At 38.7% G+C, this 15,784-nt stretch overlaps 1 protein-coding gene across 6 annotated transcripts in view; it reads right to left on the bottom strand.

Moving 5' to 3' along the window:
* Window positions 1-116: 116 nt before the first annotated feature.
* Window positions 117-15,784, bottom strand: part of LOC113453725 (cytochrome P450 2K1-like) — a 65,983-nt gene continuing 50,315 nt past the window's right edge. For 5 of the 6 annotated variants that reach the window (XM_087919372.1, XM_087919373.1, XM_087919371.1 and 2 more), the window contains 6 exons: window positions 11,717-11,877; window positions 11,280-11,453; window positions 4,822-4,966; window positions 3,433-3,617; window positions 1,532-1,673; window positions 117-1,350 (listed from right to left, as the gene is read on the bottom strand). In XM_087919372.1, the coding sequence (XP_087775498.1) occupies window positions 1,166-1,350; window positions 1,532-1,673; window positions 3,433-3,617; window positions 4,822-4,966; window positions 11,280-11,453; window positions 11,717-11,877 (992 nt within the window). In that variant the 3' untranslated portion in view covers window positions 117-1,165. The remainder of the gene's footprint in view (window positions 1,351-1,531; window positions 1,674-3,432; window positions 3,618-4,821; window positions 4,967-11,279; window positions 11,454-11,716; window positions 11,878-15,784) is intronic. The other variant, XM_087919374.1, reaches the window with a different exon arrangement.

Here is a 15,784-nt window from a genome sequence, read left to right as displayed (position 1 = left end):
CCCAGCCACGAAAATGTCTTGATATTTTTTCATCAAATGTGGTTATTAACCTTTTAAGTAAAAGAAGCTATGGATTAAAGACCTTTTACACCTGCAACATAATGTACGACACTACGTTCTTATCAAAATATTTATATTGGCAAACATGTTTAACAATAGATTGTAAAGTCTCCCCTAAAGGGTAGTTTGTCTCATATAAGATCTGCCTCAGATCCTGGGGGATCGTGATCATAATGGATGATATTGACCCCATTGCTTGCCTTGTGAGATTTCCTCTGGAGGTGTTGGGCAAAGAGATGTTAGGTCATGCTTCATTCAGCTACATCTCATTGGTTTTGGCAATAGCCCCCCCTCCCCCCAATATCCCGATTTGTTGCTGGAGGCCTTGTGGAATTTCCCGATCTAAAATATTATTTTATTGGATTTTGAAGAAATAATAGAAATGGCAAAGGTTAATAAAGCAAATATATGAATTTACAATTAGGACTATTGCAAAAAAGAAAAAAGAAAACGAGAGAGAGACTGCTTTTTAAAAAGTAATTAAAATACTTAAAATAAAAGAGACAAAACTTTCTAAACAGAAACAGAAAGGAGAAAAAATAGTAAAAGCCAAAGGAAACAAAGTGCTTTGTATCATTTGTACAAAAGAAAAATTCACTAATAATGATACAAAGCACCTTGCTTTTCAAGATTTCCCTTCTGTTCTTCTCTATCAGAACCTATAATTTATGTTTCTATAGATTATTGCTATTCTTCTTTAACGCAACACATGAAACCTAAACAATAGACAGTTTGATCTAGTGGTTAAGACACCAGCCTAGAAAACAGGAGATTGTGAGTTCAGGTCGTACTTTAGCCATGAAATCTAATTGGTTGACTTTGGGCTAATCACCAGGAAACTGTGAGTTCTAGCGGGGGTGACTTTGGCCCAGTCTCTCTTCTTAGCCCAAAGAACTTGGGGAAAATAAGGGTAGGATAGTGTATTAGATATATTCACTTTCTTGAGTTATTTGTTAAAACAATAAAGGTGGAATTCAAACAAAATAAATATAATTAATATAATGCGATATGGAATCAGGTTGTCAGATTTTGTCCCTCTGTCAAAATAAAGGCATTTAAAAGGTGAGAAACAGCTTATTATGAGTTTTTTTCTTCTTCTGTCAGATCAAGATAACACAGCACAGGTCTTGTAAGGCATGGGAGGGGTGATAAGTCCAAGAGCAGGAGTTATGTCCAGATCATCTTTAGATGTTCCTGAAGGTGGCTGGAAGGTAAATCTCTGGAGGAGGTTGGTAAAGAAGAGGAAGAGCTCCATTTTGGCAAGGGTCTCACCAGCACATACTCTCTGACCTGGAAGAAAGCATACATAGCAAAAATGGTGGGTGTTTTGGCTTCTTAAACTATTTTACATGGCTTTCCATAGTCACATTGCCTCAAATGAATAATTATAATCTTAATTAACCTTCCTAACTGTTCTGTTGCACTGAAACTCTTTCCAGGGTAGCTTTTCACATACACAGAATGATGTTACCTGCAGAAAATGGCATGAATGCATCTTTCTTCACAAATTTTCCTTCTGAGTCAAGAAAATGCTCAGGATAGAATTCATGAGGTTTTTCCCACTGGGATTCATCATGGAGCACCGATGACAGCAATGGAACAATATGCATTCCCTAAACATTGAAATTATATAAGGAAGAGTATTTTCCATTTAACACATTGCTGTGGAAATTATTATAATGAAATTTTATGCCATTGCTTTAAAGGTAAAACAATTGACAACATCAATATAGCTTGAAATAAAAATAACATCCTCAATAAGACATTCATCTTAATAACCAAAAGTCTACCCAATAACAACACTAATTTGTTCCATCTCATTAAATCTTTTGTACAGGGGTGATCGCAAACCGGTTGTTATACTGGTGGAATCCCATCCCTGTACAAAAGACTTATTACAAAAGACTAATAATTTAGTTTCTATTTCTCTAACAGTTAACATAGATAGCTGTTATAAAAACTTAATTTGATATAAAATAGTGGAGTCTATTAGGGCTTTATGTAATTCATCCTTTTAAACATTTTCTTCTAATCTACTGTGCGTTATTTCTTGTGAATTGCAGTGAACAAAATACCCTCAGCTATAATCTTGTTGTTGTCACAGTCTTTATCTCCATATTTTATCCAAAAACCTCATTTAGTTTTTTTTATGGTACTCCCCAATCCATTCTTTTTGAAGTATTTCTTCAATTAGTCTCCATCTAAAAGAAATTGCTTTTGTTTTAACTGTTAAATTAACTGGATTGCAGTCAGAAAAAGGATTTGGTAAAATGTCCACCTAGTCTATCTTATTGGCCCTTTGAAATCTATATAATATGAAATCTTGAAAAGGATGTATGTGTTTGTGGGGAAAAAAGTATATCCTCTTGAATTTCCTTTCTTTTGTTTGCAAGAGCCTATCAGTGCCAAATTCTTCCATCAAATAATAAAAAAAGATAATTTGCCCTGATTAGGTTAATTGCTTTGACAGAGTCCCAAAGGTGCTTTCTTTTAAAAAGCAACTGGACTTTCTTCTTTCGCTAGAAGTGGTTTCACTTCTCATCCAAGAAACTTCTTCAGTTCTGATTGAATGGTGGAGAATGGACCGACTTTCACAAAGACAGCTAATGACCACATGACTGCAAAGAATATAAATCCTTTATGTCTGATAACACAGGGAAATTATTTTTAAGATTATTATTATATGTAATAGTATAGTATTAAGTATAACAAATATATTTAAACATACTATAGTATTATATACTTATATTTACTATAGTATTAATAGTACTGTATAATAAATACTATGCATGGAGAAACATAGTAGCTCAAAAAAGTTTAAGGAAAAAAACAAGCATAGATTATCAGCTACATTCAGTGTTCAACAGGATTTAAAACTGCATTTTACGTACAGGGAATCCTCGACTTACTACTGATCAATTAGCAACCAGTTGCTCTTACAACAGACCCTTAAAAACAAGCCAGATTGAAGTTCCAATGCCCTGGGTTTACCACCCAGTATGGTCACATAGCCATATTTTGGGTACTTGGCAACCAGCCCACATTTATGGTTGTTTGCTGCCTCCCATGATCATACAACTACAATTTGTGTTTTTTCCAAGAAACCAGCATTTACTTTCAGTTTCTGGCGAAAAGGTGCTACAGTGAATACTGTACTACATTTAATGACCACAGCATTCACTTTATGATCCCAATGTTTGCTTAATGAGTGCCACAAAAAGGTCATAAAATTGGGCATAGTTACATGGTTATGCACTTTATGTCCATCATGACTTATGATTAAAATTGTGGGTTCAATTATAGTCATAAATAGTTTATACTGTACAAAGTATGATTGGAACATTAATAAAGGGATTATTTCACAAAAACTACCTTGGGAATGAAGAAACCTTTGAAAGTTATATCCTTGGTGGTTGCATGGGGCAAATTGGTTGGAACAATATCAGCAAACCTTTGAATTTCATGAATTACAGCATTGGTATAAGACAATTTGACTCGGTCTTCTGTTCTTGGCTGACGAACCCCAATCTCTTTGGCAATTTCTTCTTGGACTTTCTCTGGGAGAATAGAATCACATCAATTTTGTTTTAAAGGAGATTTTATGGAAAAATTCCAAAGTACATTTATAGTACAGATTGTTATGCTCCTGTTGTAGTCTGAATCTGAAGAGGAAGATAAGCAGCTGACAGGGAATGGGAGTATGGCTCCGTTGGCTGTGGAGGAGGCTGGGGAAGGGCAAAGTCTGGCTGGGCAGAGCAGGGAAGAGTTAGAACAAGGAAGAGGGAGTTCAGAAGAAGACCCAGGCCCATCCCATCTTCATCCTAGGGCACACAGGGAGGAATGGAGAAGAGAACAACATGGGTTGCATGGCTTACGGGGGAGGAAAGGACCCTGATTCTCTTCATTAGCCACACCTGGGAATGAGAGTTTAAAAGAGATGCAAGCTGAGTGCGGTGTCTTCTGAGTTTATCTTGTGTTGACTTTGGTTATATGCGTTCCTTGCATCCTCCCAACTGTGTTGAATTACTGCCGTTCCTTCATGTCTGGAATTCTTTCTCTTGCCCTGCTGGACTTATTTTGCCTTGATTGGACTTATAGTTACAGTTTTTGTTGACCACATTTTGGACTTGATTCTCTGCAGCCAAAGTCTGTTCCTGGGAGAGTTTTCTCCAGCCAGAAGGTAATCTGGACATTGGGGGCAAAGTTTGAGCTAATAAAGAGACTCCTACTGATTATCTAACTGTGTTGCCTTTGTGCCACACCCTGGGTCATCACACAAATCTGAAGATAATCATTTGTGATCAATGCTTGTAATTTTTCTTTCTGTACTTTTTTTCTGTATTCACCATATGTCTTATTCTATGATTATGCCCATGCAGAAAAAGATTGATTAATCACTGATTATTTATATTTTAAGGTCTATAAATTATGAAATGATTAGTGAGATAGAAGAATATTAAGGGATGATTGTGCTTGGAATGTATAATTCATAGCTGAAAACTCTCTTCAGCCTTATCTCATATTCAGCAGTAATAAGAGGTGATAAGTGCATAACACATTCTGTAACTGATATATCTTTCAGAAATCTCTGAAGTACATGTGTGAAGCCTTCATATGGTGACATCTTATATATTCACTCTCACCTCACATTAATTCCTTCAAATATAAATAAATAGGGCAACTCATTCTTGCTTCTTATACTCCCACCCGTTGTTATTTTTTATCTTTTTATTGAAAATCAGTCAAATAAAAACAGCTTACTCTGAACTTCTGGATACTTCATCATTAGGAGTATGGCCCAGCACAAAGTGTTTGAAGTTGTATCCATGCCAGCAACAAATAGGTTATCCACAAGACCTATAAGGTTATCATTATGGAAATGGCTATCTATTGACTTCTTATTCTCCTGAAGAGTATAAAGAAAACATTTCAAGGACATTCAATGTATTCTATAATTTACATACATGAACAGATGTTACAGTGGCCTCCAAATTTTTTTTTAAGTAAAATTTTATTAATTTTTTTTAAAAAAAGTACACAAACAAAACATAAGACATAAGAACATAAAACATCTTTTCCAACAACTACTTAACAAAACAAATAAGACATCTCATTTAAGTACAATATAATTCTAAATTATCACATTTCCACACATAACTTAATATGCATCTTATATATTCAACTTCATATCTTATTACTGTTTTCCAACTTCTTACTATTTCTTCCTTTATTTCTATTCAATTTTATTCATTCATATATTTCATCTTACTATATTTCATACTGTTACTATTTCATAAGTTCTTATCCAATATTACTCCTCAATAAGCAAATATAAACTAACAAAACACATAACATAAAAAATATAAAACTTCTTTTTAGAAAGCGGCTTAACCCCGGGTTATAACTTTTGGTACAGACTTAAATTAAATTCATGCTCAGCTTATATACTATTTCATATCTTATTAAAAATTCTACATTTTACATATATCTTCTCCCCTCTTTTCACTCTCTTGATTCTACTTTGTTTATTTAATCTCAATTTAAATCATTTCACTTGTATTTTTTGTCCGTTCTTTTTCAATCATCCATTTATCTTACTCTTAGACACAAACTTTTTCCTGTAATGACTGGTTGAAGTATGACACCTTTCTATTTTCCCCCCAAATTCAACGCTTAAAGTTAAACATTATTTCTATTCTGATTCTGCTTAGTACATTCTAGATGACATTTTAGAATAAAAAACAAACAAACATAATATTCTTATAGATGTTAAAAATAGTATTCCCTAACAAATTAGTTAAATACACATCAATTAGACAGTCCCTACAATATTTTATTGACACATATTTCAAATACAAATATAAAATGCAGTCTTGTGTACCTTTGCAGAATCTCTATTAAAATTTTATTTTACCAATAAACCAGAGATTTTTTTATTGGGAATCTTACCTGATATATATAATAAAAATTTGAAGTATTTGATTGTAAATATATTAACAGCGTCTAGGATTGTATTTGCTAAGAACTGGAAGAGTGAGAAAACTCCATCAGAAGAAGAAATTATTAAGAAAATATTGGATTGTGCTGAAATGAGTAAATTGACATTTGAAATCAGAGAACAAGAAGATAAACAATTTTATGAAGTTTGGGATCTTTTTTATCAATGGTTAGATAATAAAACATGATAGAATATTCGATTTAGCATAAAAAAATTTTTTTTTCTTGATATTATCTTTATAAAACATTATCAAGGTAGATTTGGTATGATCTTATGATTTATTGCAAAATAAATTAAGCAAATTATAGTTATCTCGTTAAAATATGAATTAACAAAATTATAAATGATTTTTTTTTTAGTGATGATATTAGGTTATACAATTATTGATTGATAATATGAGCTATTATGTAATATACATACTAGTGACTAGGAAATGGATGCACAAAAAAAAGTGGTAAACCAATCGATGCACTGTATGTAAATTTATGAAGAGGGATATTTTTATGTTTTTTGTGTTATGTTTATGTTTATTTCGTTATGCTTGTTATTAAAAAATAAAAAAAATTATTTTAAATTTTTATTTTATTTTACCCTTTGTCTCTAAAAAAAAGTTGTTTATAAACAAAACAAACAACATCTTGTTTAAAGTCTTTGCAACTTCCCTTCGCTTTGTCCCTTCCTTCCTTGTCAAATCTAGCCTTTTTACCCCCCCTCTCTCAATCTCCCACTTTTTAATCTCCCCTCTCCGTTGTATTCCTCTTTTCCATTGCTTTCTATCATTATATCGATTTTTCACCTTACTTTTCCCTTTCTTAATTGTTTTTTTAAAGCTTAAATTCTTGATTTTCTTCTCCTTTTTACCCTTTTTTAAAATCATATGTCCATTAAAGATGGCTTCTTCTTCATCGTCCCAGCCTCTTTCTTGTTGCATTTCCTGGTAAGCAGAAATCGCCATTTCTAAAAAGCAAAAGATAGATCCAAAAGAGACACCTTCCTCTTTTCTTAATTTTTCGAACTGCATTTTCAATTCTTCAAAAGACACCATTGTAAACAGGAAAGGATTTTTTTTTAAGCAGTCCAAATGTTTTCTTAGTCTTTCAAAAGATAGTTAAAGTCCCAAAGTCATGAAGCAATCAAAATCAGTACACTGAGTGCATTCTGTTTCGCTTTCTTGCTTGCTCTTCCTGGGGGAGAATTCAATTACATGATTCCAAGACATTTTTTGGAAGTTTTATTGCAATTTAATCTCTAATCTTATAAAACTCCAAGCAGTCTCCTTCAACAAACGTTAGTATAAATCATTTGCCTCTCTTCCTTCCCCCTTAAAGCAAAAAGATTTGAGTTTTAAAGTATCAGTATTTGAGAATATAATTTCCCCTTGGCTTCAATTTTGAAAGTTAATACCTTCTGCTGCCAATACGGGTGTTTCGGATTTCCATCTGCTGCCTCCGTGGGAAGGAAAGTGAGGAGAAAAAAAAGTTTTCCCTTTACTCTTCCACCACAGCTTAACGATCCTTTGGGAAACAATATATCACTTGAAAAGCCAAAGTTCCAGGGTATTCAGATGTTAATTGTTGTCCCGGTTCAGCCAAAAGCTTTCTCTGTTTTCTCTTCCTTCAGCACCCCTCCTGCGCAATCTTTTCCCGGATGCCAGCCTCTTCATGGCAGCCATAAGACCATCGCTGCATCGTCTTGAGAGAAGGAGGTTTAAACTGGGTGGGGGGGGGTCTGCGACACCCCCAAACCCCTTCCCAGATCCTCCCTATCTTTGGCTGCCTCTACAGGGCAGGCTTATCCTCCAAATTCATCTGGATCGGAGGCACCAAGATGGCGAGCACAGCAGGGATCGCGAAGAAACGCAAATCCCTGCTGTCACCGAAGCTGGCAACCAGTGGCCTCCAAATTTTTAGTGTCAGGAGATTGTGAGAGATGTAGTTCACAAGAACTGGAGCACACTCTGTTGCTTATCTGTAATAAATATTAGGGTTAAAATTCGGGTTATATATTAATAATGAGCATGATTAATTATGACCATGATAGACCAGTTATGATCATGTAGATTTCTGCTTATATAAAGTAGTGGTCTCCAAATTTCCAGTGTCGGGATATTATGAGAGTTTATTATATAAAAAAGATTACTACACCTCTACAGAAATACACAAAACCAAGGATGAAAATCTCCTAGAATCCATATGGGTCAATATAAAAGAGAAACAAAGACATTGCTATACATGTATACTACAGCCCCACCCCGCAGCCAAGCAGAAGAAATAAGGGAACTCTTTGCTAATCAATGAACAAATATATGTAGGAAAAATATCATAGTAGTAATGGGAGACTTTAACTACTGTGATATCAACTGGGAGACAAACTCTGCAGCAAGTGGGAGATCAAACAGATTCCTAACCAACTTATCTGATAACTTTCAAAAGGCAGAGGAAGAAAAGGTAGAGGAGGGAACTAGAGGAAAAGTTATATTGGACCTAATTCTTACTAATAGAGAAAGAAATTATAGAGGGAGTTAAAGTTGCTAGAATATATTTGAACTCAATATAATGCAAACACAAGGAATAGAATATAATCTAACCAATGTCTTAATCTTTAAAAGAGCTGATTTTAACAAACTCAAAGAGAGCCTAAAAAAATTATATGGATAAAAATTCTAAAGGGGAAAACAACTCAAGGAGTGTGGGAAAATCTGAAAAAAATATGATCATAAAAGTCCAGTCCAACACAATACCACTGAAAAATAAAAAGAAACCCAAAAAGAAACTAACATGGTTACACGGTTATCCTTCTGATAAACTGAAAGACAAAAAGGAGAAGTACAAAAAATGGAAAGAGGGACACATAAATAAGGCAGAATTTCAACATAGCCCAAACCTGCAAATATGAAGTCAGGAAAGCAAAAGCTCAGAATGAATAAGGACTTGCAACAAAAGTCAAAGATAGTTTTTAAAAAGTTTTTTTCATCATATAAATAAAAAGAAAATAGTCAGGGAAACAGGTGATCCACTAAAGGGTGAAGATGGCAAAGAAGTAAAAGGCAGTAGAGAGAAAGCAAAGCTGCTCAATTCATTTTTTGAATAAGTCTTCATGCAAAAAGAACCTATAGCCCAACCAACCAAAAACATAATTGTAAAAGACAGACTAGAAATAAAAATTAAAATAAGCAAGGGAATGTAAGAGTACACCTGTCTGATCGTAATATAAATCACCAGATGGATTACATCCCAGAGTTTTGAAGGAGCTGGCAGATGTTATCTCAGAAGCATTGTACCATATGTTTTAAAAATCTTGGATTTTTAAGAGGACTGGAAAAGAGTTGATGTGGTCTCCATCTTTGGTGTTCTATGATTAGCAGGGAGCCTAACACTCATAACCTTCCACAAAGAATTATGTCAAGGTCTTGATTGACCAAAAAGCTGACAGATACTAGGGTTTATGGGCACATCTGTTTATGGACAGGGTTAAATAAGACGGTGACTTTTAATAATGAAAAAGATATGGCAGAGACCATGAATTACTGAATGAATTGAAATAAAGAAAAAGTAAAACGTTTCCTGTTTTGGAATTTAAGAGAAAAAGGAAAAGGAATTTGATCTAAATGAAGACAACTTAATCTTGTAGATTGGCATTTATCAATGTATGCAGTGGAAGTAAAATGAGGATCAATTACCACAGAAATGACAAAAATGTAATGTCGGGATACATGAACTCAGGACATCCTTTTGCTGTGGCTATGAAGAAAAGTGCATAGGTCAAATGGCTGTTGCACATTATGTCCCAGTGAATGATGACAATGGAAGAACCAGGAATGAGTTTGGAGATAAATTTTGATCAACTTCCCCCACATTTCTCTGCCAGTTCTTCTCAATACATGCCAGGTCAATGCTTTCTTTCACGAAGAGGGATTTTATTTTAACTATCACAAAGAAGAACGACTTCAGGTTTTAGAGCAAACCTTCCCTTTCCCATGGATTTCCCTAGGCTACAATTTCTTCAAAAAGAAAGAATAGCTTTCCTCTTCTCCTGCACAGATCAGTTTCTGGACCAATCAGAAGAGCATTCACTACATATCCCAACCCATATTACAATAATTAATATCCCAATGTTTATACAGTAAATAAAGATAAAAAGGTTGCTTCCCAAGGGCCCACCTGACTATTTCCTTACTGGAATATTTGACTTATAACTATAATTGGACATTGAGAAAAGGGGTTGTTAAGTGAGACCCCCATGTGACTTCTTCACTCAACTGCTACAAAAAACAGTGTTACTTTTTACAGGGAAAAAATCCAGTTAGAGGTCTACCAGCATTGCAGTAGCTTTAATAGATATGCAAGGAATAAAGACATCACACGGACAGTGAATCTGTTGGCCAGCAAGGATGCTGCAAGAAGACTTTCTGAGAGTCATCTCTCAAGAATTCAGGAAGATGTGGAGTTGCCAAATAATGGGAAATCTTATACCCTGGAGGTGCTTATGGCCAGGGGTGGGATTCTACCAGTTCGTACCTAATCGCTAGAACCAGTTGTTAACATTCTAAACAGTTCGGAGAACTGGTTGTTGGAAGAAATTACTAGCCTAATCCTGTAAGAAAGTCAGGAAGGAAACATTATGGTGTTGCTTACAGAAACTGCCTCTCCATTAACCCTTATTACATTCTTGGCAGGACTGGACTTCCTGTCTCAGGAACCTCTCTGGGCCTTTTTTCCCCTTCTTTGCTGGTACTTTGCTTGTGTATTTGTGACCATTCAAAGTTACAATAGCACTGAAAAAAGTGACTTATGACCATTTTTCACACTTACGACTGTTGTAGCAACCCCACAGTCATGAGAGGCCAGGCGAGGAGATGTGTGCCTCGATGTGAGTGATATTGAGTTGGCCATGCCCAGCCATGCCCACAAGCCATGCCCACCACCTAAGCCACTCCCACAGAACCGGTTGTTAAAAATTTTGAATCTCACCCCTGCTTACGGCTCCTGTTGAATACTGTTTCATGAAGTTTTAAACATGATCAATGTTTTAATCAGCCTTGGCTGTTTCATAATGTCCTTGCTGGTGGAGGTTATTAATTTTTACTTATTTTTGTTTCAAGTTTATATCCCCACAGAACCTGAGAATGAGGTTACATGTGTGGTGGGATTCAAAACTTTTTACTACTGGTTCTTTGGGCGTGGCTTGGTATTATACTACGTGTAATAAAATGCTTTATTACCTTTTCCTGCTGAACAAGAAATGCATCAATAAAAGTCCTCTGAATATTTTCATCAAACTCTTTGATATTTTCAAGGAATGTGGCCTGTATGAATTCATGGAATTCTTTTCCGTTATTCAATATTTTTTTATGAGCACCCAAAAGGAATCCCAACATGGGAAACATATTATATACCTGAAACAGTATAGAATAAGAGAAGAAACATATTAAGAGAGCTGAATACTATGAATTTCTGGTAGATATCTCAAAGCATTTTTATCCAAATAGGTTTGTTCCACATTCTCCAAAATCACCATCATTATCATCAACTATGAAATATGTGAGTGCTAAAGATATGATAAATCAAGTTTTCTAATTAATTAAGATCCAAATTTCACAAATTAAATCTTAATAAACTGTAGGGATGATGTATTTCTTCATATGAAAGATTACATTACCAACACAGCAGGGGTTGCCAGAAGGTGTACATTTTCTTCAATTAACTCCAGTAGTCTTACAAGTGTAGCATCTTCATATTCAAACCTCTTGCCAAGTAAAAAAGAAACTATGATATTGGCAGCTGCAGCTTTCAGAATTGTTGCTGGCTCAAATGGCTTTCCTGGTCATGAACAATAAATTAAAACAGAATTGTGAAAGAATCCCAGAATGAAACCTGTTCTTCGGTACATTAAGATTGAGGATAAGATTGATTATACATAGCATTTAAATAGAAACTAGCTTGTACTCTACATAGATATAGAAGACAGCAAGAGATGCAGGTTTATGAACTAATATTTACTGACAGTAACTGTTATGTCCCTGGAACTTGCCAAAGTTCCCAACCAGGTCCGTTCATGCTGCGGGGGCGTTTACTGCTCCTCATTGGCTGGCTCCCCTCGCCAGCCGGCTATAAAAGCCAGCTGCGGGGTCAGGTCAGCCGCTGTTCGTTGGAAGCCTGCTCTCAGCAGAGCTGACACGTTCAGTCCTTTATTCCCTGAATAAAGTCTTGTTGCATTTATGCCCTGGTTTAGCCTCTCATTGCTCAATCTACAACACTGGCGACGAAGGTGGGATGGCTACCAGAGGCAAGCTGCAGCAGCTGAAGTCACTCTATTGCTGAACCGCAGCCGCACCGGCAGAAAGCTCGGTCAGCAAAAGTGAAAGCAAGGGCGTCTGTAGCCGCTCAGTTAGCAAGCTACAGGGGAAAGTGAAACGCTGCGAGCCGCAGCCGCTCAGCACAAAAAGAGCGCGAAATCCAAACGGCTGTCATTTGAATTCAAGTTGGAATACAGCGCGGTGCTGTCATTCCATGAGTCACTGACGCCTACGTAGGGCGCGAGTTTTGAATCGCTGTCAGAGGCGGCCAGCCATTACCGCCTACGCTCTCCAGGAGCGCGAAAATTCAAAACGCTACCAACAGCCGTTTGCAGCCTGAGCCACAAACGTTAACCCAGAGAGAGCAGAGAGGTTCTGTGGAGCTGAAGTTACTAGTCTGGCAAGCGCTGTAGCCACAGCAGCCACACTCACCAAGAGCACACAGGGTTGTCTACCCAGAGAGATTTTACAGCCCTGTAACCAGCTGAAGTTCACAACATGAACTCCAACCCAGCCTTCCCACCGTTCAAGCCTGATGAAGAGAAGTGGGACTCGTACAAAAATCGTTTTAACCACTACATCGATGCCATTGGCCTGGCTGATGCAGCAGAGCACAGGAAGAAGTCATACTTCCTCAGTTATTGTGGGGCCACCGTTTTTGATACCGCCACAGCACTCGTCGCACCACGTGAGTTAAAGAATATTCCCTGGACGGAGTTGCTGGAAACCCTCACCAATCATTACTCTCCCAAGCCTTCGCAGATAGCGAGACGTTTCGCCTTCCGGATGAGGAAGCAAGCAGAAGGTGAAACCATGAACCAGTACATGGCCGCCTTGAGGACTGCAGCTCTCCACTGCGAGTTCAGAGACTACTTAGATGACATGCTTCTAGACCAACTCGTCTGCGGGGTCAAGGACCTTCATCTCCAAAGGTGACTGCTAGCCAGGAAGGATCTCAACCTCTCCCAGGCCGTCGAGGAAGCCTTGGCTGCAGAACTAGCAACCCAGTCAGCTGCCGAGATTCAAGGCCCCGTCTCCAAGCCAAGCTGTGCCACCATCCACTCGGAAGTGGTGATCAGCGAAGATGATCCCAACGATCAAACAGACGTCCACCGTCTCACCCAAGCCAAGCAACCACAGGCGGGAACCAGGCAGGAAAGCAGCAGTGCACCCAAACACATCATCCTGTGCCTATCCTGTGGTGGACCTCACCCGAGGGCTTCGTGCAGATTCAAGGGTGCCACCTGCAACAATTGCCACAAAAAAGGCCACATCGCCAGAGTCTGCCAGGCTGCACACAACTCAGCACAAAGGTTTCCTCCCTTTTCCCATTCTGTCTCCCAAAGGCAAGTACTAAATTGTCACACTTGCTACCATGCTAACCACACCTGTCATTCTATCAGTAAAATCACACTTTCCATTTTATTAGAAGGTAAGCCTTGTCGTATGGAGGTTGACACGGGGTCAGCGCTCTCAATCATCTCTTGGAGCACACTCAAGAAGATCCAGCCCAGGCTATCCAGAAACCAACTCCAGAAGTGCCAACTCACCTTGAGGGACTATCAGGGGAAGGACATTCCAGTACTCAGCAAAGGCAAGTTCCTTGTTAATTTTAAAGCTTTCAAAGGCCATCTGCCTCTAGTGGTAGTTAACGGCAACCTCCCTAGTCTCCTGGGGCTTGATTGGTTCCCCTATCTCGGCCTTGGGGTAACAGGAGTCCATGCTGTCTCAGCTTCTGACACTGACTCCTTATTCGCTGACTACTCTGACGTATTCAGCAATGAGTTGGGGTGTTATAACGGTACCCCCATCTCATTTGCAGTTGACCCCCAAGCAGTTCCCGTTCGGCTGAAACCACGTAGGGTACCATTCGCCATTCGGCCTAAACTGGACGCGGAACTTGACAAACTATTAAAGCAAGGGGTCATTGAACCCACAGACTTTGCCAAATGGGAGACACCAATTGTCACACCCCTTAAGAAGGATGGCAGTCTGAGAATTTGTTCTGGTTACAAGACAACAATTAACCGTTTTCTACAAGTTAGTGCGTACCCAGTCCCGGTCATTCAACATTTACTGCACACTTTTGAGCCTGGCACCATTTTCGCCAAATTGGACATGTCACAAGCTTATCAACAGTTCCCTGTTGACAACCAAACAGCCGAATTACAAACTATTGTGACCCACAGGGGTGCATTCAGGTGCAAGCGTCTCCAATTTGGCATAAGTGTTGCCCCTGGCATCTTTCAGTCCCTAATGGAACGAATACTACAGGGCCTCCCTGGTGTAGTACCCTACTTCGATGATATATTGGTCTCGGCCAGGGACAGACCCCAACTCTTCCAGAGAGTCAAAGCAGTGTTAGACAGGTTCAGACAGCATGGCCTCAAATTAAAAAGGGAGAAATGCGCCATTGCCACTAGACAGGTGGACTTTCTGGGCTATAGAATTGACGCATCAGGCATCCACCCCCTAGAATCCAAGGTCAAGGCAATCCATGAGGCACCCACCCCAACCACTAAAGCCGAGCTACAAGCCTTTTTGGGATTATTAAATTTCTATGCTTCATTCCTACCTCACAAAGCGTCAGTAGCTGAGCCTTTACACAGGCTCTTAGATAAAAAATCACCATGGGGACACAAATCACTACTCACATCAGACGCTGTCCTCATACAGTTTGACTCACGTCTTCCTTTAGTATTAGCAGCAGACACATCCCCTTTTGGGATTGGAGCTGTGTTAAGCCACAGACTACCCAACGGCTCCGAGGCACCAATCGCCTTCTTTTCCAGGACACTCTCAGCAACAGAGCGTAATTACAGCCAAATTGATAAGGAGGCTTTAGCCGCAGTCGCAGCAGTAAAGAAATTTCATGAATTCCTTTTTGGCCACAACTTCGAACTCATCACAGACCATAAACCTCTCCTGGGTCTCCTATCCGGAGACAAGCAGACCCCCCAAGTGTTGTCCCCCAGGATGATGAGATGGACCTTGTTCCTGGCGGCATACTCATACAAACTCATCCACCGCCCTGGGAAAACTTTAAGCCACGCAGATGCCCTCAGCCGCTGCCCCCTGCCAGCTCCAGCTGAGGATCCGGCCCCTGTCCATGCCATCTTCGATGTCACCGAGCTCAACCTTCCTGTCACCGCTCTCGACATCGCCACCAAATCTAAGACTGACAAAACAATCGCCCAGGTACTGGACTGGGTGAGGAGGGGGTGGCCGGGCACTAACCTTGAAACCGAATTCACACCTTTTAAGACCCGTCAACAGGAACTATCTAGCTTGCAGGGTTGTCTGTTGTGGGGCACCAGAGTCGTTATCCCGGCCTCACTTCGCACGCCAGTCTTAGAGGCACTGCACGAGGGCCACCCGGGCATCGTCCGGATGAAGGCGTTAGCTCGAAGTTACGTCTGGTGGCCTGGCAT

Source organism: Pseudonaja textilis, chromosome 1 (genome assembly GCF_049901715.1).
Source record: "Pseudonaja textilis isolate UNSWEBS1 chromosome 1, rPseTex1.2, whole genome shotgun sequence".
Taxonomy (NCBI): Eukaryota; Metazoa; Chordata; class Lepidosauria; order Squamata; family Elapidae; genus Pseudonaja; species Pseudonaja textilis.
The sequence above is the reverse complement of the archived record's forward strand: the minus strand, read 5'-3'. Positions and strand labels throughout refer to the sequence as shown.